Genomic DNA, 18,998 nt, shown 5'->3' on the forward strand with positions numbered 1-18,998 from the left:
TGGGAAACCGACGAGGGCTGGGAGGAGGCTGACATGGCCCCCACGGAGGGCATGGCCACCACCAACACCATCACCCAGGGCATCCCAGAGACTGAGGCCATGCCCACGCTCACTGTGAGTCCTGGACCCACTCTGGAGTTTTTCCAGAAGGGTTTTTATTCTCTGCAGCAGCCTGGGGCCAGGGCTGAAGGCCTCTCAGGATCACGTGGCCCCTCAAGCCATGTCTGCTGGGCCCCCTCAGCCCCATCACAGTGGGCTGGGAAGGCGAGCACTTCTTGGGGGAAGCTGGGCAAGTTGCTCCCTTGGACAGCACTCCAAGTCTTCCCCATGCCGCTTCCTCCAGGTGCAAGCCGTGGTGAGTGCCATCCTGCAGAGACTCACATCCCGTGAGTCTGTGGACGCCGGGCTGCAAATGGCCATTGTCAGCCTCACTGAAGAACACCCTGCCCACGTTGTGATGAGCCTCCTGCGCTGTGCCCCAACGTGTGACGGGTACGGGGCACAAGTGCCTCGAGAGCTCGGTGCTCACCGGCCCGTACGGCCCCTCGCCCTGTACAGCCTGTCCGGCGGGGTCTGCCAGACGGGCGGAGAGCACCGGCACCCTCGGGCCCCTCTGTTTCCTGAGCCTGCTGCCATGCTCCCTCCCGGCCCCACGCAGCTGCACGGGGCACGGTACTGACACACAGCTCTGCTCCCACAGAGCCGCCGCGCTGCTATGGAGAGCCATGGGCACCTCAGAGGTAGCCGTGGAGGAGGTGCTTCCAGCTCTGCTCTCTGTGATAGAGGAGCAGCCACCGTACGGCGGCTTCCTCTGCAGCGGGGACAACGAGGCCGTCCTTGCCCTGGCTGTGAGTTTCTGGAGCTGGCCTAGGCTGGCCCTCCAGGTCACCTTCTCAGAAGCTCTCCATGCTCTCCCCACCCTCCAGCTCCCTGCCTGGGCTGAAAGCTGGGCTAGGGCCAGCAGGCCGGGTGCTCCCCTGCCTCTCACCCCCGGCCCTGCCTCATGGACACCTCGGCACTGAGCGCTGCCTTGGGGCGCTTTGTCTCTTGCAGGCAACTCTGGTGCTGTGGAGGATTGCAAGCATGCCCGAGTGGCACTACGCAATCCTCCTTCATTCTCCACGCCTGTTGGTGGCTCTGCTCTTGCAAATTGTCACCACCACGGAGCAGAGGCCAGAGGACGTGGAGACCCAGCGCTTCTGGAGAGCGTGCCGGGAGGAACACGGCCTTCCCAGCGAGCCCAACAGGTGCCAGTCGCCCTGTCCTTCCCACGCCCTTGCGGCCAGGGCCAGTGCTCCCAGAGTGACCTGGCCTTGGCTTGGCACACAGGTTTGCAGTGCAGACCATGAAGGCTCTGCTCTCGCGACTGGGCTTTGGAAAGAACCTGCTGGCTCTGGAGCACAAGCAGCTCTGGGACACCCTGCTCTGTGCCGACACCCAGCACTATGCAGCGGGCCTGCTGGCCAGGTGAGATCCCCTACTCCCAGCCGCCACCGCCACCGTTTGTGCCCCGTGCCCGGAGTGCCCCACACAGTCCCGGGGGCTTGTAAGCGAGAGGGCCTCGTCACCGAGGGAGGGCCGAGCAGACTGCAAAGGGCCGGGAGAGGAGGATGCCCAGCAGCAGCTGCCTCCCAAGGGGCCCATGTCCCCTTGCGGAGTGCTGGGGAAAGATGGGACCTCTGTGAGTCACTCCTGGGAGAGGTCTGCACGCCCGGCTCAGGGCCTTGGTGCCTTTTTCCCCTGCCAGGGAGATGCGCTGTGGCTTGAGCCCCTTGTGTCCCCACATGGCCTCGCACCTGCTCAGCCTGCTCATCAGGAAGCAGCCCCGCTGGCATCTGCCTGCCCTGGCGTTCTTTGTGGAGGTGAGCCTGATGGCCCGCGCTGCCTGGCTGAGCTGCCTCTCAGCTCTCTGGCCTCTGGTAGCTGCAGCCGCCTGGGAGGCTGCCCGCGCCCGCTGCTGCTGCTGCCTGGAGCCGGCCCGCTCCCCTGCCACTGTCCTGTGCCTTTCAGCTCCTGGAGTGTCTGGACCTGAGCAAACACGGTCCCAGTGCCCTGTTGGTGCTATCCCGGCACCTGCCGAGCCAGCACAGGGACAGGCTGCGCCTGGAGCTCAGAGGCCTCGTGGTGCTCAGCAAGGAGCCCTCGCTGGTGAGAAGGGGGCAGTGGCTGAAGCCGCGCTGGCAGCGTGGGGCTGGGGAAGGGAGACCTTTGGGCTTGGCTGGCTGCTTTGGCAGCAGAGGCAGCTGCTGCCAGCTCTCCCGACTCCCGCTTCAGCTGCCCGAGTGCCCCAAGCAGCTGTTGGTGCTGCGGCCAGTCACGGCTTCACAGCACAGCCTGGTCTTGCACACAGGCCGGAGGAATACGAGGCCTCTATCAACACCTGGTGGAGCTGCTGGCCCATCCAGATGCAGAGATGGTCGGGATGAGCCTCTCTGTGCTCACGCATGTGCTCCAGGACAAAGACCTCGAGATACCCAGCACCGCCGCCCTGAAGCTGGCTGAGTCCCTGCTGCCACACTTTGAGAAGGTAAGGCTCTGCACCCCCAGCCAAGGGCACTGGACGCTGCCTGCCTGGAAACTTTGTGCCCTGTGCACTTTAGAGCCTTTGCCCCAGTGGGCCTGGAGTAGTTGATGCTTAGGACTTTTCCTTTCCTCCAGGACAACAGCCATGTGCAGCTGCTCTCCATTCAGCTCTTCGGCAAGGTGTTGGAGCTGGGAGTGGGAGAGAGGGAAAATCCCCTCACGACAGTTGTGAGCCAGAGCCTGCTCCCTCTGTTCTTGCGCTGGCACCACGAGGACGTGCAGGTGGCCGAGGTGAGGTTTGGTGTGATGCTGCCGCATCCCTGGCCGGGGGCTCGGCCGCCTCCTGCCCCGGCGCCTCGCGGGCTCCAGCCTCCCCTGGCCTTGGCACAGGGAGCCGGCTCCCGTGTGACTCACCTGGGCTCTGGTGCCACCTGCGGCTCTCTGCTGCTCTGCAGGCGTCTCGCGAAGCCCTGCGTTGTGCCGCCCGCTTCCTGAGGAGGAGGGATCTCCAGGAGCCGCTGAGGAAGAAGCGGCGGATGAAGTTCGCCGAGAGCCTGGTAAGGACAGCCCGGGAGCCCCAGCCGCAGGCTGGACTGGAGAAGCCCCCCCTGCCCCCGGTGCTCAGTGCGGGGGGCTGGCAGCTGCGCCCCTGCCCGCCGCCGCCACCGCCGCCGGGCCCGCCAGCCTGCATCCCCCACGCTGCTCGCTGCCCTGGGCCGTGCGCGCCGGCTCGGCCGGTGCCGGGCGCAGGGAGCGCCCGGCCGAGGGGCAGAGCCCGCTCCGAGCCTTCCCTGCCGCCTCTCCCCGCAGCTGCTGCAGGACGAGAGCCGAGCGGCCGAGCACCTGCGCTGGGCCCTGCCGCACCTGCGGAGCCCACAGAGGCCCCTACGAGAGGCGGCCGTCAGGTTCCTCGGTGAGCCAGCAGCCCGGCGCCCCTCCCCGCCTCCCGGCCCGGCCGCTGCCCCGGCAGCGGGAGCCGCGCCCGGGCCGCTGCAGCCCCGCCCGCCCTGGGCGCTGCCGCCACCCTCCCGCAGCCGTGCCCTCGGCCGGCAGCGTGCGGCAGGGGCCCGGCACGAGCTCTGCCCGGCAGGAGGGCGTGCGGCCGCAGGGCTGGCAGCGCCCGTGTCGGGCAGCTGTGCCGCCCGGCGCCGCCACATGCTCTGTCTTAACAGGGGTGGCCGGAGTGCTCATGATGGGGCAGAAGGAGGAGCTCAAGGTCCTCAGTCAGGGTGAGTCAGGGCAGCCGCGTGGCAGCGAGTACCGCCCGGGGGAGGGGGGGCAGCAGCTGCAAATCCCGGCCCCGCAGCTACAATCCCTGACCGGGCTGCCGAGGGCTCTGCTCCCTGTGCGGACCGGGGGCGGCGGGGGCACAGCCCGGAGACCTTTCGGGGACACGTGGCGGATCCGTGGCCAGCACCTTCTGCCCGAAGCCCTTGTCTCCCGCTCCCTCCTGGCCATGGCGAGAGCCGGCCGGCATGGCCCTGGCAGGAGGCTTTCCTTGGATTCCCTCAATTTGGCTTCTGACCGTGGCTCTGTTCCTCTCTCTTCCAGCTCTTCAAGCCCTCAGGGAAGACGAGAGCCCATCCTCCATGAACACATGGATTCAGATGAAATTCGAAAGAAGATCTGCAGAACTTCGTTTGTCTCCTGGACCAGATGTACCTGTACCGGCCTCCTTCGATGATTTCCAGTTGGGACCGCCTGCAGCTCCAGGCACGGCTCTGGCTGCTCTCAGCTGAGCCTGTGCGAAGCTCCAGCAGCTCCTGCCATCCCTCTCCCTGTTGGCAGCTCCTTCCCTGCAGCCCTCAGGCCCTGCCCATGCCCTTTTTTACCTCCCAGCTCGCCCCTTCGCTTTGCTTTCCCTTAATAAACTGTTTGTGTTTTTCACTTTACTCACGTCTCCGTGGAGTTGAAGCGGCGCAAAACCTGAGCCCGGGGACACGCAGGGCCCTGCTGCCGTTCTCCTCCCCGCTGTGTTCCGTGCACGGGCAGAGAGGAACAAGGGCAGCTCAGGCTGCAAAGGTCCCTGTCCCGCTGCTCCAGCTGCACAGCAGCATGGAGTTAAAGGACGTGCTGAGCACGCTGAAGGGGAAAAGGACCCTGGGTTTTAGAAGAGCCAACTCCAAACCCAGCCGTGAAGGATTCCAGTGCAGGCATCCACCGAGGGCAAAGGAGCCTGTAATGGCAGAAGTTTCCACCAAGAGCTTCCTGAAAGCACAGCGATGCTCCATCCCTACACAGGGACAGGAAGAGGGCAGGACAAGAGACCACCGTGGCCTAGCAGTGAGCTTTGGGTGTGCCGTAAAGCAAAAGAAGCAGCAGCGGCAGCGGAGTGGCTGGGACTCGGGAGCGCGACCGTCCCAGCGGCCGCAGCGCTGTCAGGCAGCGCCTAGATGCTGGGCACGCTTCCGGCAGCTCTGGTCTCCCCAGAAGGGGGGAATCAGGCAGCCCCTGCCTCAGACCCAGTCAGAAACCCAACCAAGTGAGACCAGAGGCAGGGGCCCCTTCCCATCCCTCTGGGGCACGGCTGCAAAACAGCCGCTGTGTCTTCCTGCGCCTGTGTCTGGGCTGTGCTGAGCCCAGAGCCAGCCAGCTTGGGCTCTGCTGTGCCAAGAGCGTTCTGGGCAGGCAGGCAAAAGTGCTGCGTGCACAGTGGGGAAGGGGCTCACAAGAGCCTCCTGCGGGAACTGGGCTCCGCTCCCTGGCTGGGAACAGCCTGGTTTTGCTGCCGTGAGCGCAGGCAGGAGTTCAGGCACTTGAACAGGCAGCGGACACCTCTTGTTTCTAGGGGGCCCAGGGGCTGCGCGCCACAAGGGGCACGAGGAAAGAGACTCGGGAGAAGGACGATGAGCTCGAGCTGCAGTGCTTCTGCTACAAGGTGCAGAAGTAATTCAGCCTTGCCAGGGTTTCCTAAGTGTGTGTTGGTGTTGCCCGGGAAATGGACATATTTGGGGAAATGGACACATTTGGGAAATGCCTTTGGAAGAGAGGGGCTTGCTTCTCAAGCAAAGTGCTTCCCCAGGAGCCCCCAGTGAGGTAGGTGCAGCTGTCTCCCTTTGGCTCCCTGCCCCCCTTTTGTCCTTGAGGCCCCTTGCACTTGGCTGAGGGGCGTGGGAAGGGAGAAGGCTGTGAGGAGCAGCTTTGGCATCTGCCTGGTCCTGCAGAGACCAAGCCAAGCACCAGCAGCAGGGTGTGTCCCGCCCCTTTCAGCACAGGACAGAGAGGGATCATCTCTGTCCAGCCAAGAGCCCCAAATGCCTCTCAGAGAGCTGTGAATTCAAAGGCCTTTATGCACACATTGATGCCATCTTCCCTATCTGCTGTGTTTGAACTCTTGGCAAGAGGCATTTGCCTCTTGCTTGCTGGACGCTGCTCTGCTCCAGGGCCGGCACCGAGCTGGGCTGTGCGGGCACCATGGAGAGTCCTTCCCCGAGCACTTGGCGGGTCGTGGTGTGTCCAGGGCTGTGTTAGACACTCGGGGCAATGGATTTCTTCCAAGCGGGGGCACCTAGGGTGGGGAGGGGGTGGCCCTGGGGCACGTGGAAGCATGTCCCTTTGTGACACGGTGCAGCAGGGTGACCGTGGAACCGAAAGGGACAGCGTGTCTGAGCAGCCCTTTGTGACACACGCTGACATAGGGGCTGGCACGGTGCAGCCACGCCACAGTGCTCGGTGCACGCGACGGGACAGGAGGTGACAGAGCGGTGCTGTGAGGTGTCCCCACACAGCCAGCTCGTTGGTTGCTGACCCAGAGCATTTCCGAGGCGTTCCTCCTGTGGCTGGCCTCACGGCCAGACCTCGGGATTCGGTGACTCGGAGCTTTTCCGAGTCATCTCCCATCCCTGCGGCCGGTGCCCTCGTGGCCAGGCCGTGGGACTTGGTGACCTCCATCGTTCACCAGGAGTCTCCTGTCATTGTGACAGGAGACCTCGAGTGCAGGACTTGCTGTCCTTTAGCCTTCCTGAGGCTCCTCTGTTGCAGGTGCCCGCAAGGCACAACTGCAGCATTCGCTGACTCTGGCCTTGGCCGAGGCATTTGAAAGTGCCCTCAAGGTCAGACAGCGGGATGGCGGGCAGACTGCTCAGCCGGTTCAAGGGGCTTCGGGGCAAGAACAGCAAAGGCCCTGCAGCTGCCCCAGCGCAGCAGCCTGCACAGCTGGAGCAGTTGCAGCCGCTGCAGGACGGTGAGTGGCAGAGCCGGGCCGCAGGGCCGGTGCCTGCCGCCGGCCTGGGCCCCATCCCATCCCATCCCATCCCATCCCATCCCATCCCTGTTGACACGCCCATGGACAGGATGGGACAGGGGCTGGGGCTGCCTCCCCGTTGGCCATGCTCCATGCCCTGGGCACCCGGGGGGCTGTACCTGCCTGGGGAGCGCAGGGCTGGGCTGTGTTCTCCAGCCTCTCCCGCAGCCCCTCAGCTCTGGCTGTGCTCGCTCTTTGGCAGATGCAGCCAGGGACCGGACTCAAGAGCAGGAGCCCACCCGTGGCCGCTTCCGGAGAGCAGCGCAGGTACCTGCGGCCATCCCCACCTGGGCCGGGCCTGCTGGCACTGCTCAGCCGGGCCCCGCGTTGGAGCAGACCATGGAACATCCCTCTCTTCTTCCCTCCCTTCCCTTCTGTTGCAGACACTGCGGAGGTTCCTGCGCCTTCGGCGCACAAAGACCAGCGGCCCCGCGCCCGAGGGCACGGCCGAGCCCGGCCCCGCGCCCAAGGGCCTGGCCGAGCCCTGCCTCAAGCACGAAGGCCCGGCCGAGCCCGGCACCGCGCCCGAAGGCCCGGCCGAGCCCGGTCCCGCGACCGTGGGCACGGCTGAGCCCGGACCTGCGCCCGAGGGCCTGGCCGAGCCCTGCCTCGAGCACGAAGGCCCGGCCGAGCCCGGCACCGCGCCCGAAGGCCCGGCCGAGCCCGGTCCAGCGACCGAGGGCACGGCCGAGCCCGACCCCAGGCCCAGCGAGCTGCGGGCAGAGGCTGCTTCCAGCACTGCATCCTCTGACCTGGCTGCCAGCTCTGACTGGGAAACCGACGAGGGCTGGGAGGAGGCTGACATGGCCCCCACGGAGGGCATGGCCACCACCAACACCATCACCCAGGGCATCCCAGAGACTGAGGCCATGCCCACGCTCACTGTGAGTCCTGGACCCACTCTGGAGTTTTTCCAGAAGGGTTTTTATTCTCTGCAGCAGCCTGGGGCCAGGGCTGAAGGCCTCTCAGGATCACGTGGCCCCTCAAGCCATGTCTGCTGGGCCCCCTCAGCCCCATCACAGTGGGCTGGGAAGGCGAGCACTTCTTGGGGGAAGCTGGGCAAGTTGCTCCCTTGGACAGCACTCCAAGTCTTCCCCATGCCGCTTCCTCCAGGTGCAAGCCGTGGTGAGTGCCATCCTGCAGAGACTCACATCCCGTGAGTCTGTGGACGCCGGGCTGCAAATGGCCATTGTCAGCCTCACTGAAGAACACCCTGCCCACGTTGTGATGAGCCTCCTGCGCTGTGCCCCAACGTGTGACGGGTACGGGGCACAAGTGCCTCGAGAGCTCGGTGCTCACCGGCCCGTACGGCCCCTCGCCCTGTACAGCCTGTCCGGCGGGGTCTGCCAGACGGGCGGAGAGCACCGGCACCCTCGGGCCCCTCTGTTTCCTGAGCCTGCTGCCATGCTCCCTCCCGGCCCCACGCAGCTGCACGGGGCACGGTACTGACACACAGCTCTGCTCCCACAGAGCCGCCGCGCTGCTATGGAGAGCCATGGGCACCTCAGAGGTAGCCGTGGAGGAGGTGCTTCCAGCTCTGCTCTCTGTGATAGAGGAGCAGCCACCGTACGGCGGCTTCCTCTGCAGCGGGGACAACGAGGCCGTCCTTGCCCTGGCTGTGAGTTTCTGGAGCTGGCCTAGGCTGGCCCTCCAGGTCACCTTCTCAGAAGCTCTCCATGCTCTCCCCACCCTCCAGCTCCCTGCCTGGGCTGAAAGCTGGGCTAGGGCCAGCAGGCCGGGTGCTCCCCTGCCTCTAACCCCCGGCCCTGCCTCATGGACACCTCGGCACTGAGCGCTGCCTTGGGGCGCTTTGTCTCTTGCAGGCAACTCTGGTGCTGTGGAGGATTGCAAGCATGCCCGAGTGGCACTACGCAATCCTCCTTCATTCTCCACGCCTGTTGGTGGCTCTGCTTTTGCAAATTGTCACCACCACGGAGCAGAGGCCAGAGGACGTGGAGACCCAGCGCTTCTGGAGAGCGTGCCGGGAGGAACACGGCCTTCCCAGCGAGCCCAACAGGTGCCAGTCGCCCTGTCCTTCCCACGCCCTTGCGGCCAGGGCCAGTGCTCCCAGAGTGACCTGGCCTTGGCTTGGCACACAGGTTTGCAGTGCAGACCATGAAGGCTCTGCTCTCGCGACTGGGCTTTGGAAAGAACCTGCTGGCTCTGGAGCACAAGCAGCTCTGGGACACCCTGCTCTGTGCCGACACCCAGCACTATGCAGCGGGCCTGCTGGCCAGGTGAGATCCCCTACTCCCAGCCGCCACCGCCACCGTTTGTGCCCCGTGCCCGGAGTGCCCCACACAGTCCCGGGGGCTTGTAAGCGAGAGGGCCTCGTCACCGAGGGAGGGCCGAGCAGACTGCAAAGGGCCGGGAGAGGAGGATGCCCAGCAGCAGCTGCCTCCCAAGGGGCCCATGTCCCCTTGCGGAGTGCTGGGGAAAGATGGGACCTCTGTGAGTCACTCCTGGGAGAGGTCTGCACGCCCGGCTCAGGGCCTTGGTGCCTTTTTCCCCTGCCAGGGAGATGCGCTGTGGCTTGAGCCCCTTGTGTCCCCACATGGCCTCGCACCTGCTCAGCCTGCTCATCAGGAAGCAGCCCCGCTGGCATCTGCCTGCCCTGGCGTTCTTTGTGGAGGTGAGCCTGATGGCCCGCGCTGCCTGGCTGAGCTGCCTCTCAGCTCTCTGGCCTCTGGTAGCTGCAGCCGCCTGGGAGGCTGCCCGCGCCCGCTGCTGCTGCTGCCTGGAGCCGGCCCGCTCCCCTGCCACTGTCCTGTGCCTTTCAGCTCCTGGAGTGTCTGGACCTGAGCAAACACGGTCCCAGTGCCCTGTTGGTGCTATCCCGGCACCTGCCGAGCCAGCACAGGGACAGGCTGCGCCTGGAGCTCAGAGGCCTCGTGGTGCTCAGCAAGGAGCCCTCGCTGGTGAGAAGGGGGCAGTGGCTGAAGCCGCGCTGGCAGCGTGGGGCTGGGGAAGGGAGACCTTTGGGCTTGGCTGGCTGCTTTGGCAGCAGAGGCAGCTGCTGCCAGCTCTCCCGACTCCCGCTTCAGCTGCCCGAGTGCCCCAAGCAGCTGTTGGTGCTGCGGCCAGTCACGGCTTCACAGCACAGCCTGGTCTTGCACACAGGCCGGAGGAATACGAGGCCTCTATCAACACCTGGTGGAGCTGCTGGCCCATCCAGATGCAGAGATGGTCGGGATGAGCCTCTCTGTGCTCACGCATGTGCTCCAGGACAAAGACCTCGAGATACCCAGCACCGCCGCCCTGAAGCTGGCTGAGTCCCTGCTGCCACACTTTGAGAAGGTAAGGCTCTGCGCCCCCAGCCAAGGGCACTGGACGCTGCCTGCCTGGAAACTTTGTGCCCTGTGCACTTTAGAGCCTTTGCCCCAGTGGGCCTGGAGTAGTTGATGCTTAGGACTTTTCCTTTCCTCCAGGACAACAGCCATGTGCAGCTGCTCTCCATTCAGCTCTTCGGCAAGGTGCTGGAGCTGGGAGTGGGAGAGAGGGAAAATCCCCTCACGACAGTTGTGAGCCAGAGCCTGCTCCCTCTGTTCTTGCGCTGGCACCACGAGGACGTGCAGGTGGCCGAGGTGAGGTTTGGTGTGATGCTGCCGCATCCCTGGCCGGGGGCTCGGCCGCCTCCTGCCCCGGCGCCTCGCGGGCTCCAGCCTCCCCTGGCCTTGGCACAGGGAGCCGGCTCCCGTGTGACTCACCTGGGCTCTGGTGCCACCTGCGGCTCTCTGCTGCTCTGCAGGCGTCTCGCGAAGCCCTGCGTTGTGCCGCCCGCTTCCTGAGGAGGAGGGATCTCCAGGAGCCGCTGAGGAAGAAGCGGCGGATGAAGTTCGCCGAGAGCCTGGTAAGGACAGCCCGGGAGCCCCAGCCGCAGGCTGGACTGGAGAAGCCCCCCCTGCCCCCGGTGCTCAGTGCGGGGGGCTGGCAGCTGCGCCCCTGCCCGCCGCCGCCGCCGCCGCCGGGCCCGCCAGCCTGCATCCCCCACGCTGCTCGCTGCCCTGGGCCGTGCGCGCCGGCTCGGCCGGTGCCGGGCGCAGGGAGCGCCCGGCCGAGGGGCAGAGCCCGCTCCGAGCCTTCCCTGCCGCCTCTCCCCGCAGCTGCTGCAGGACGAGAGCCGAGCGGCCGAGCACCTGCGCTGGGCCCTGCCGCACCTGCGGAGCCCACAGAGGCCCCTACGAGAGGCGGCCGTCAGGTTCCTCGGTGAGCCAGCAGCCCGGCGCCCCTCCCCGCCTCCCGGCCCGGCCGCTGCCCCGGCAGCGGGAGCCGCGTCCGGGCCGCTGCAGCCCCGCCCGCCCTGGGCGCTGCCGCCACCCTCCCGCAGCCGTGCCCTCGGCCGGCAGCGTGCGGCAGGGGCCCGGCACGAGCTCTGCCCGGCAGGAGGGCGTGCAGCCGCAGGGCTGGCAGCGCCCGTGTCGGGCAGCTGTGCCGCCCGGCGCCGCCACATGCTCTGTCTTAACAGGGGTGGCCGGAGTGCTCATGATGGGGCAGAAGGAGGAGCTCAAGGTCCTCAGTCAGGGTGAGTCAGGGCAGCCGCGTGGCAGCGAGTACCGCCCGGGGGAGGGGGGGCAGCAGCTGCAAATCCCGGCCCCGCAGCTACAATCCCTGACCGGGCTGCCGAGGGCTCTGCTCCCTGTGCGGACCGGGGGCGGCGGGGGCACAGCCCGGAGACCTTTCGGGGACACGTGGCGGATCCGTGGCCAGCACCTTCTGCCCGAAGCCCTTGTCTCCCGCTCCCTCCTGGCCATGGCGAGAGCCGGCCGGCATGGCCCTGGCAGGAGGCTTTCCTTGGATTCCCTCAATTTGGCTTCTGACCGTGGCTCTGTTCCTCTCTCTTCCAGCTCTTCAAGCCCTCAGGGAAGACGAGAGCCCATCCTCCATGAACACATGGATTCAGATGAAATTCGAAAGAAGATCTGCAGAACTTCGTTTGTCTCCTGGACCAGATGTACCTGTAGCGGCCTCCTTCGATGATTTCCAGTTGGGACCGCCTGCAGCTCCAGGCACAGCTCTGGCTGCTCTCAGCTGAGCCTGTGCGAAGCTCCAGCAGCTCCTGCCATCTCTCTCCCTGTTGGCAGCTCCTTCCCTGCAGCCCTCAGGCCCTGCCCATGCCCTTTTTTACCTCCCAGCTCACCCCTTCGCTTTGCTTTCCCTTAATAAACTGCTTGTGTTTTTCACTTTACTCACGTCTCCGTGGAGTTGAAGCGGCGCAAAACCTGAGCCCGGGGACACGCAGGGCCCTGCTGCCGTTCTCCTCCCCGCTGTGTTCCGTGCACGGGCAGAGAGGAACAAGGGCAGCTCAGGCTGCAAAGGTCCCTGTCCCGCTGCTCCAGCTGCACAGCAGCATGGAGTTAAAGGACGTGCTGAGCACGCTGAAGGGGAAAAGGACCCTGGGTTTTAGAAGAGCCAACTCCAAACCCAGCCGTGAAGGATTCCAGTGCAGGCATCCACCGAGGGCAAAGGAGCCTGTAATGGCAGAAGTTTCCACCAAGAGCTTCCTGAAAGCACAGCGATGCTCCATCCCTACACAGGGACAGGAAGAGGGCAGGACAAGAGACCACCGTGGCCTAGCAGTGAGCTTTGGGTGTGCCGTAAAGCAAAAGAAGCAGCAGCGGCAGCGGAGTGGCTGGGACTCGGGAGCGCGACCGTCCCAGCGGCCGCAGCGCTGTCAGGCAGCGCCTAGATGCTGGGCACGCTTCCGGCAGCTCTGGTCTCCCCAGAAGGGGGGAATCAGGCAGCCCCTGCCTCAGACCCAGTCAGAAACCCAACCAAGTGAGACCAGAGGCAGGGGCCCCTTCCCATCCCTCTGGGGCACGGCTGCAAAACAGCCGCTGTGTCTTCCTGCGCCTGTGTCTGGGCTGTGCTGAGCCCAGAGCCAGCCAGCTTGGGCTCTGCTGTGCCAAGAGCGTTCTGGGCAGGCAGGCAAAAGTGCTGCGTGCACAGTGGGGAAGGGGCTCACAAGAGCCTCCTGCGGGAACTGGGCTCCGCTCCCTGGCTGGGAACAGCCTGGTTTTGCTGCCGTGAGCGCAGGCAGGAGTTCAGGCACTTGAACAGGCAGCGGACACCTCTTGTTTCTAGGGGGCCAGGGGCTGCGCGCCACAAGGGGCACGAGGAAAGAGACTCGGGAGAAGGACGATGAGCTCGAGCTGCAGTGCTTCTGCTACAAGGTGCAGAAGTAATTCAGCCTTGCCAGGGTTTCCTAAGTGTGTGTTGGTGTTGCCCGGGAAATGGACATATTTGGGGAAATGGACACATTTGGGAAATGCCTTTGGAAGAGAGGGGCTTGCTTCTCAAGCAAAGTGCTTCCCCAGGAGCCCCCAGTGAGGTAGGTGCAGCTGTCTCCCTTTGGCTCCCTGCCCCCCTTTTGTCCTTGAGGCCCCTTGCACTTGGCTGAGGGGCGTGGGAAGGGAGAAGGCTGTGAGGAGCAGCTTTGGCATCTGCCTGGTCCTGCAGAGACCAAGCCAAGCACCAGCAGCAGGGTGTGTCCCGCCCCTTTCAGCACAGGACAGAGAGGGATCATCTCTGTCCAGCCAAGAGCCCCAAATGCCTCTCAGAGAGCTGTGAATTCAAAGGCCTTTATGCACACATTGATGCCATCTTCCCTATCTGCTGTGTTTGAACTCTTGGCAAGAGGCATTTGCCTCTTGCTTGCTGGACGCTGCTCTGCTCCAGGGCCGGCACCGAGCTGGGCTGTGCGGGCACCATGGAGAGTCCTTCCCCGAGCACTTGGCGGGTCGTGGTGTGTCCAGGGCTGTGTTAGACACTCGGGGCAATGGATTTCTTCCAAGCGGGGGCACCTAGGGTGGGGAGGGGGTGGCCCTGGGGCACGTGGAAGCATGTCCCTTTGTGACACGGTGCAGCAGGGTGACCGTGGAACCGAAAGGGACAGCGTGTCTGAGCAGCCCTTTGTGACACACGCTGACATAGGGGCTGGCACGGTGCAGCCACGCCACAGTGCTCGGTGCACGCGACGGGACAGGAGGTGACAGAGCGGTGCTGTGAGGTGTCCCCACACAGCCAGCTCGTTGGTTGCTGACCCAGAGCATTTCCGAGGCGTTCCTCCTGTGGCTGGCCTCACGGCCAGACCTCGGGATTCGGTGACTCGGAGCTTTTCCGAGTCATCTCCCATCCCTGCGGCCGGTGCCCTCGTGGCCAGGCCGTGGGACTTGGTGACCTCCATCGTTCACCAGGAGTCTCCTGTCATTGTGACAGGAGACCTCGAGTGCAGGACTTGCTGTCCTTTAGCCTTCCTGAGGCTCCTCTGTTGCAGGTGCCCGCAAGGCACAACTGCAGCATTCGCTGACTCTGGCCTTGGCCGAGGCATTTGAAAGTGCCCTCAAGGTCAGACAGCGGGATGGCGGGCAGACTGCTCAGCCGGTTCAAGGGGCTTCGGGGCAAGAACAGCAAAGGCCCTGCAGCTGCCCCAGCGCAGCAGCCTGCACAGCTGGAGCAGTTGCAGCCGCTGCAGGACGGTGAGTGGCAGAGCCGGGCCGCAGGGCCGGTGCCTGCCGCCGGCCTGGGCCCCATCCCATCCCATCCCATCCCATCCCATCCCATCCCTGTTGACACGCCCATGGACAGGATGGGACAGGGGCTGGGGCTGCCTCCCCGTTGGCCATGCTCCATGCCCTGGGCACCCGGGGGGCTGTACCTGCCTGGGGAGCGCAGGGCTGGGCTGTGTTCTCCAGCCTCTCCCGCAGCCCCTCAGCTCTGGCTGTGCTCGCTCTTTGGCAGATGCAGCCAGGGACCGGACTCAAGAGCAGGAGCCCACCCGTGGCCGCTTCCGGAGAGCAGCGCAGGTACCTGCGGCCATCCCCACCTGGGCCGGGCCTGCTGGCACTGCTCAGCCAGGCCCCGCGTTGGAGCAGACCATGGAACATCCCTCTCTTCTTCCCTCCCTTCCCTTCTGTTGCAGACACTGCGGAGGTTCCTGCGCCTTCGGCGCACAAAGACCAGCGGCCCCGCACCCGAGGGCACGGCCGAGCCCGGCCCCGCGCCCAAGGGCCTGGCCGAGCCCTGCCTCGAGCACGAAGGCCCGGCCGAGCCCGGCACCGCGCCCGAAGGCCCGGCCGAGCCCGGTCCCGCGACCGTGGGCACGGCTGAGCCCGGACCTGCGCCCGAGGGCCTGGCCGAGCCCTGCCTCGAGCACGAAGGCCCGGCCGAGCCCGGCACCGCGCCCGAAGGCCCGGCCGAGCCCGGTCCAGCGACCGAGGGCACGGCCGAGCCCGACCCCAGGCCCAGCGAGCTGCGGGCAGAGGCTGCTTCCAGCACTGCATCCTCTGACCTGGCTGCCAGCTCTGACTGGGAAACCGACGAGGGCTGGGAGGAGGCTGACATGGCCCCCACGGAGGGCATGGCCACCACCAACACCATCACCCAGGGCATCCCAGAGACTGAGGCCATGCCCACGCTCACTGTGAGTCCTGGACCCACTCTGGAGTTTTTCCAGAAGGGTTTTTATTCTCTGCAGCAGCCTGGGGCCAGGGCTGAAGGCCTCTCAGGATCACGTGGCCCCTCAAGCCATGTCTGCTGGGCCCCCTCAGCCCCATCACAGTGGGCTGGGAAGGCGAGCACTTCTTGGGGGAAGCTGGGCAAGTTGCTCCCTTGGACAGCACTCCAAGTCTTCCCCATGCCGCTTCCTCCAGGTGCAAGCCGTGGTGAGTGCCATCCTGCAGAGACTCACATCCCGTGAGTCTGTGGACGCCGGGCTGCAAATGGCCATTGTCAGCCTCACTGAAGAACACCCTGCCCACGTTGTGATGAGCCTCCTGCGCTGTGCCCCAACGTGTGACGGGTACGGGGCACAAGTGCCTCGAGAGCTCGGTGCTCACCGGCCCGTACGGCCCCTCGCCCTGTACAGCCTGTCCGGCGGGGTCTGCCAGACGGGCGGAGAGCACCGGCACCCTCGGGCCCCTCTGTTTCCTGAGCCTGCTGCCATGCTCCCTCCCGGCCCCACGCAGCTGCACGGGGCACGGTACTGACACACAGCTCTGCTCCCACAGAGCCGCCGCGCTGCTATGGAGAGCCATGGGCACCTCAGAGGTAGCCGTGGAGGAGGTGCTTCCAGCTCTGCTCTCTGTGATAGAGGAGCAGCCACCGTACGGCGGCTTCCTCTGCAGCGGGGACAACGAGGCCGTCCTTGCCCTGGCTGTGAGTTTCTGGAGCTGGCCTAGGCTGGCCCTCCAGGTCACCTTCTCAGAAGCTCTCCATGCTCTCCCCACCCTCCAGCTCCCTGCCTGGGCTGAAAGCTGGGCTAGGGCCAGCAGGCCGGGTGCTCCCCTGCCTCTCACCCCCGGCCCTGCCTCATGGACACCTCGGCACTGAGCGCTGCCTTGGGGCGCTTTGTCTCTTGCAGGCAACTCTGGTGCTGTGGAGGATTGCAAGCATGCCCGAGTGGCACTACGCAATCCTCCTTCATTCTCCACGCCTGTTGGTGGCTCTGCTCTTGCAAATTGTCACCACCACGGAGCAGAGGCCAGAGGACGTGGAGACCCAGCGCTTCTGGAGAGCGTGCCGGGAGGAACACGGCCTTCCCAGCGAGCCCAACAGGTGCCAGTCGCCCTGTCCTTCCCACGCCCTTGCGGCCAGGGCCAGTGCTCCCAGAGTGACCTGGCCTTGGCTTGGCACACAGGTTTGCAGTGCAGACCATGAAGGCTCTGCTCTCGCGACTGGGCTTTGGAAAGAACCTGCTGGCTCTGGAGCACAAGCAGCTCTGGGACACCCTGCTCTGTGCCGACACCCAGCACTATGCAGCGGGCCTGCTGGCCAGGTGAGATCCCCTACTCCCAGCCGCCACCGCCACCGTTTGTGCCCCGTGCCCGGAGTGCCCCACACAGTCCCGGGGGCTTGTAAGCGAGAGGGCCTCGTCACCGAGGGAGGGCCGAGCAGACTGCAAAGGGCCGGGAGAGGAGGATGCCCAGCAGCAGCTGCCTCCCAAGGGGCCCATGTCCCCTTGCGGAGTGCTGGGGAAAGATGGGACCTCTGTGAGTCACTCCTGGGAGAGGTCTGCCCGCCCGGCTCAGGGCCTTGGTGCCTTTTTCCCCTGCCAGGGAGATGCGCTGTGGCTTGAGCCCCTTGTGTCCCCACATGGCCTCGCACCTGCTCAGCCTGCTCATCGGGAAGCAGCCCCGCTGGCATCTGCCTGCCCTGGCGTTCTTTGTGGAGGTGAGCCTGATGGCCAGCGCTGCCTGGCTGAGCTGCCTCTCAGCTCTCTGGCCTCTGGTAGCTGCAGCCGCCTGGGAGGCTGCCCGCGCCCGCTGCTGCTGCTGCCTGGAGCCGGCCCGCTCCCCTGCCACTGCCCTGTGCCTTTCAGCTCCTGGAGTGTCTGGACCTGAGCAAACACGGTCCCAGTGCCCTGTTGGTGCTATCCCGGCACCTGCCGAGCCAGCACAGGGACAGGCTGCGCCTGGAGCTCAGAGGCCTCGTGGTGCTCAGCAAGGAGCCCTCGCTGGTGAGAAGGGGGCAGTGGCTGAAGCCGCGCTGGCAGCGTGGGGCTGGGGAAGGGAGACCTTTGGGCTTGGCTGGCTGCTTTGGCAGCAGAGGCAGCTGCTGCCAGCTCTCCCGACTCCCGCTTCAGCTGCCCGAGTGCCCCAAGCAGCTGTTGGTGCTGCGGCCAGTCACGGCTTCACAGCACAGCCTGGTCTTGCACACAGGCCGGAGGAATACGAGGCCTCTATCAACACCTGGTGGAGCTGCTGGCCCATCCAGATGCAGAGATGGTCGGGATGAGCCTCTCTGTGCTCACGCATGTGCTCCAGGACAAAGACCTCGAGATACCCAGCACCGCCGCCCTGAAGCTGGCTGAGTCCCTGCTGCCACACTTTGAGAAGGTAAGGCTCTGCGCCCCCAGCCAAGGGCACTGGACGCTGCCTGCCTGGAAACTTTGTGCCCTGTGCACTTTAGAGCCTTTGCCCCAGTGGGCCTGGAGTAGTTGATGCTTAGGACTTTTCCTTTCCTCCAGGACAACAGCCATGTGCAGCTGCTCTCCATTCAGCTCTTCGGCAAGGTGCTGGAGCTGGGAGTGGGAGAGAGGGAAAATCCCCTCACGACAGTTGTGAGCCAGAGCCTGCTCCCTCTGTTCTTGCGCTGGCACCACGAGGACGTGCAGGTGGCCGAGGTGAGGTTTGGTGTGATGCTGCCGCATCCCTGGCCGGGGGCTCGGCCGCCTCCTGCCCCGGTGCCTCGCGGGCTCCAGCCTCCCCTGGCCTTGGCACAGGGAGCCGGCTCCCGTGTGACTCACCTGGGCTCTGGTGCCACCTGCGGCTCTCTGCTGCTCTGCAGGCGTCTCGCGAAGCCCTGCGTTGTGCCGCCCGCTTCCTGAGGAGGAGGGATCTCCAGGAGCCGCTGAGGAAGAAGCGGCGGATGAAGTTCGCCGAGAGCCTGGTAAGGACAGCCCGGGAGCCCCAGCCGCAGGCTGGACTGGAGAAGCCCCCCCTGCCCCCGGTGCTCAGTGCGGGGGGCTGGCAGCTGCGCCCCTGCCCGCCGCCGCCGCCGCCGCCGGACCCGCCAGCCTGCATCCCCCACGCTGCTCGCTGCCCTGGGCCGTGCGCGCCGGCTCGGCCGGTGCCGGGCGCAGGGAGCGCCCGGCCGAGGGGCAGAGCCCGCTCCGAGCCTTCCCTGCCGCCTCTCCCCGCAGCTGCTGCAGGACGAGAGCCGAGCGGCCGAGCACCTGCGCTGGGCCCTGCCGCACCTGCGGAGCCCACAGAGGCCCCTACGAGAGGCGGCCGTCAGGTTCCTCGGTGAGCCAGCAGCCCGGCGCCCCTCCCCGCCTCCCGGCCCGGCCGCTGCCCCGGCAGCGGGAGCCGCGCCTGGGCCGCTGCAGCCCCGCCCGCCCTGGGCGCTGCCGCCACCCTCCCGCAGCCGTGCCCTCGGCCGGCAGCGTGCGGCAGGGGCCCGGCACGAGCTCTGCCCGGCAGGAGGGCGTGCGGCCGCAGGACTGGCAGCGCCCGTGTCGGGCAGCTGTGCCGCCCGGCGCCGCCACATGCTCTGTCTTAACAGGGGTGGCCGGAGTGCTCATGATGGGGCAGAAGGAGGAGCTCAAGGTCCTCAGTCAGGGTGAGTCAGGGCAGCCGCGTGGCAGCGAGTACCGCCCGGGGGAGGGGGGGCAGCAGCTGCAAATCCCGGCCCCGCAGCTACAATCCCTGACCGGGCTGCCGAGGGCTCTGCTCCCTGTGCGGACCGGGGGCGGCGGGGGCACAGCCCGGAGACCTTTCGGGGACACGTGGCGGAT

General features: G+C 66.1%; 2 protein-coding genes across 2 annotated transcripts; both read left to right on the forward strand.

The window, feature by feature from the left end:
* Positions 1-725: 725 nt before the first annotated feature.
* LOC143693870 (uncharacterized) lies at positions 726-4,995 on the forward strand. Its single transcript, XM_077176629.1, has 8 exons — positions 726-848; positions 1,054-1,302; positions 2,351-2,527; positions 2,692-2,698; positions 2,797-3,080; positions 3,334-3,436; positions 3,696-3,752; positions 4,075-4,995. The coding sequence occupies exons 1-8, from the start codon at positions 726-728 to the stop codon at positions 4,260-4,262; spliced, it is 1,188 nt and encodes a 395-aa protein (XP_077032744.1). The 3' UTR covers positions 4,263-4,995.
* Positions 4,996-8,261: 3,266 nt separating this feature from the next.
* On the forward strand, positions 8,262-11,806 carry LOC143693871 (uncharacterized). Its single transcript, XM_077176630.1, has 8 exons — positions 8,262-8,384; positions 8,590-8,838; positions 9,887-10,063; positions 10,228-10,234; positions 10,333-10,616; positions 10,870-10,972; positions 11,232-11,288; positions 11,611-11,806. The coding sequence occupies exons 1-8, from the start codon at positions 8,262-8,264 to the stop codon at positions 11,796-11,798; spliced, it is 1,188 nt and encodes a 395-aa protein (XP_077032745.1). The 3' UTR covers positions 11,799-11,806.
* Positions 11,807-18,998: the final 7,192 nt, after the last annotated feature.

The sequence above is a fragment of the Agelaius phoeniceus genome, chromosome 4 (assembly GCF_051311805.1).
Source record: "Agelaius phoeniceus isolate bAgePho1 chromosome 4, bAgePho1.hap1, whole genome shotgun sequence".
Taxonomy (NCBI): domain Eukaryota; kingdom Metazoa; phylum Chordata; class Aves; order Passeriformes; family Icteridae; genus Agelaius; species Agelaius phoeniceus.

Bases quoted from the DNA above. Each gene is read 5' to 3' on its own strand.
- LOC143693870 (XM_077176629.1), top strand. From the start codon at position 726: ATGGGCACCTCAGAGGTAGCCGTGGAGGAGGTGCTTCCAGCTCTGCTC. The intron at 3,081-3,333 runs GTAAGGACAGCC...CTCTCCCCGCAG, and splicing joins TGAAGTTCGCCGAGAGCCTG to CTGCTGCAGGACGAGAGCCG. The intron at 3,437-3,695 runs GTGAGCCAGCAG...CTGTCTTAACAG, and splicing joins GGCGGCCGTCAGGTTCCTCG to GGGTGGCCGGAGTGCTCATG.
- LOC143693871 (XM_077176630.1), top strand. From the start codon at position 8,262: ATGGGCACCTCAGAGGTAGCCGTGGAGGAGGTGCTTCCAGCTCTGCTC. The intron at 8,839-9,886 runs GTGACCTGGCCT...TCTTGCACACAG, and splicing joins CCAGGGCCAGTGCTCCCAGA to GCCGGAGGAATACGAGGCCT. The intron at 10,617-10,869 runs GTAAGGACAGCC...CTCTCCCCGCAG, and splicing joins TGAAGTTCGCCGAGAGCCTG to CTGCTGCAGGACGAGAGCCG.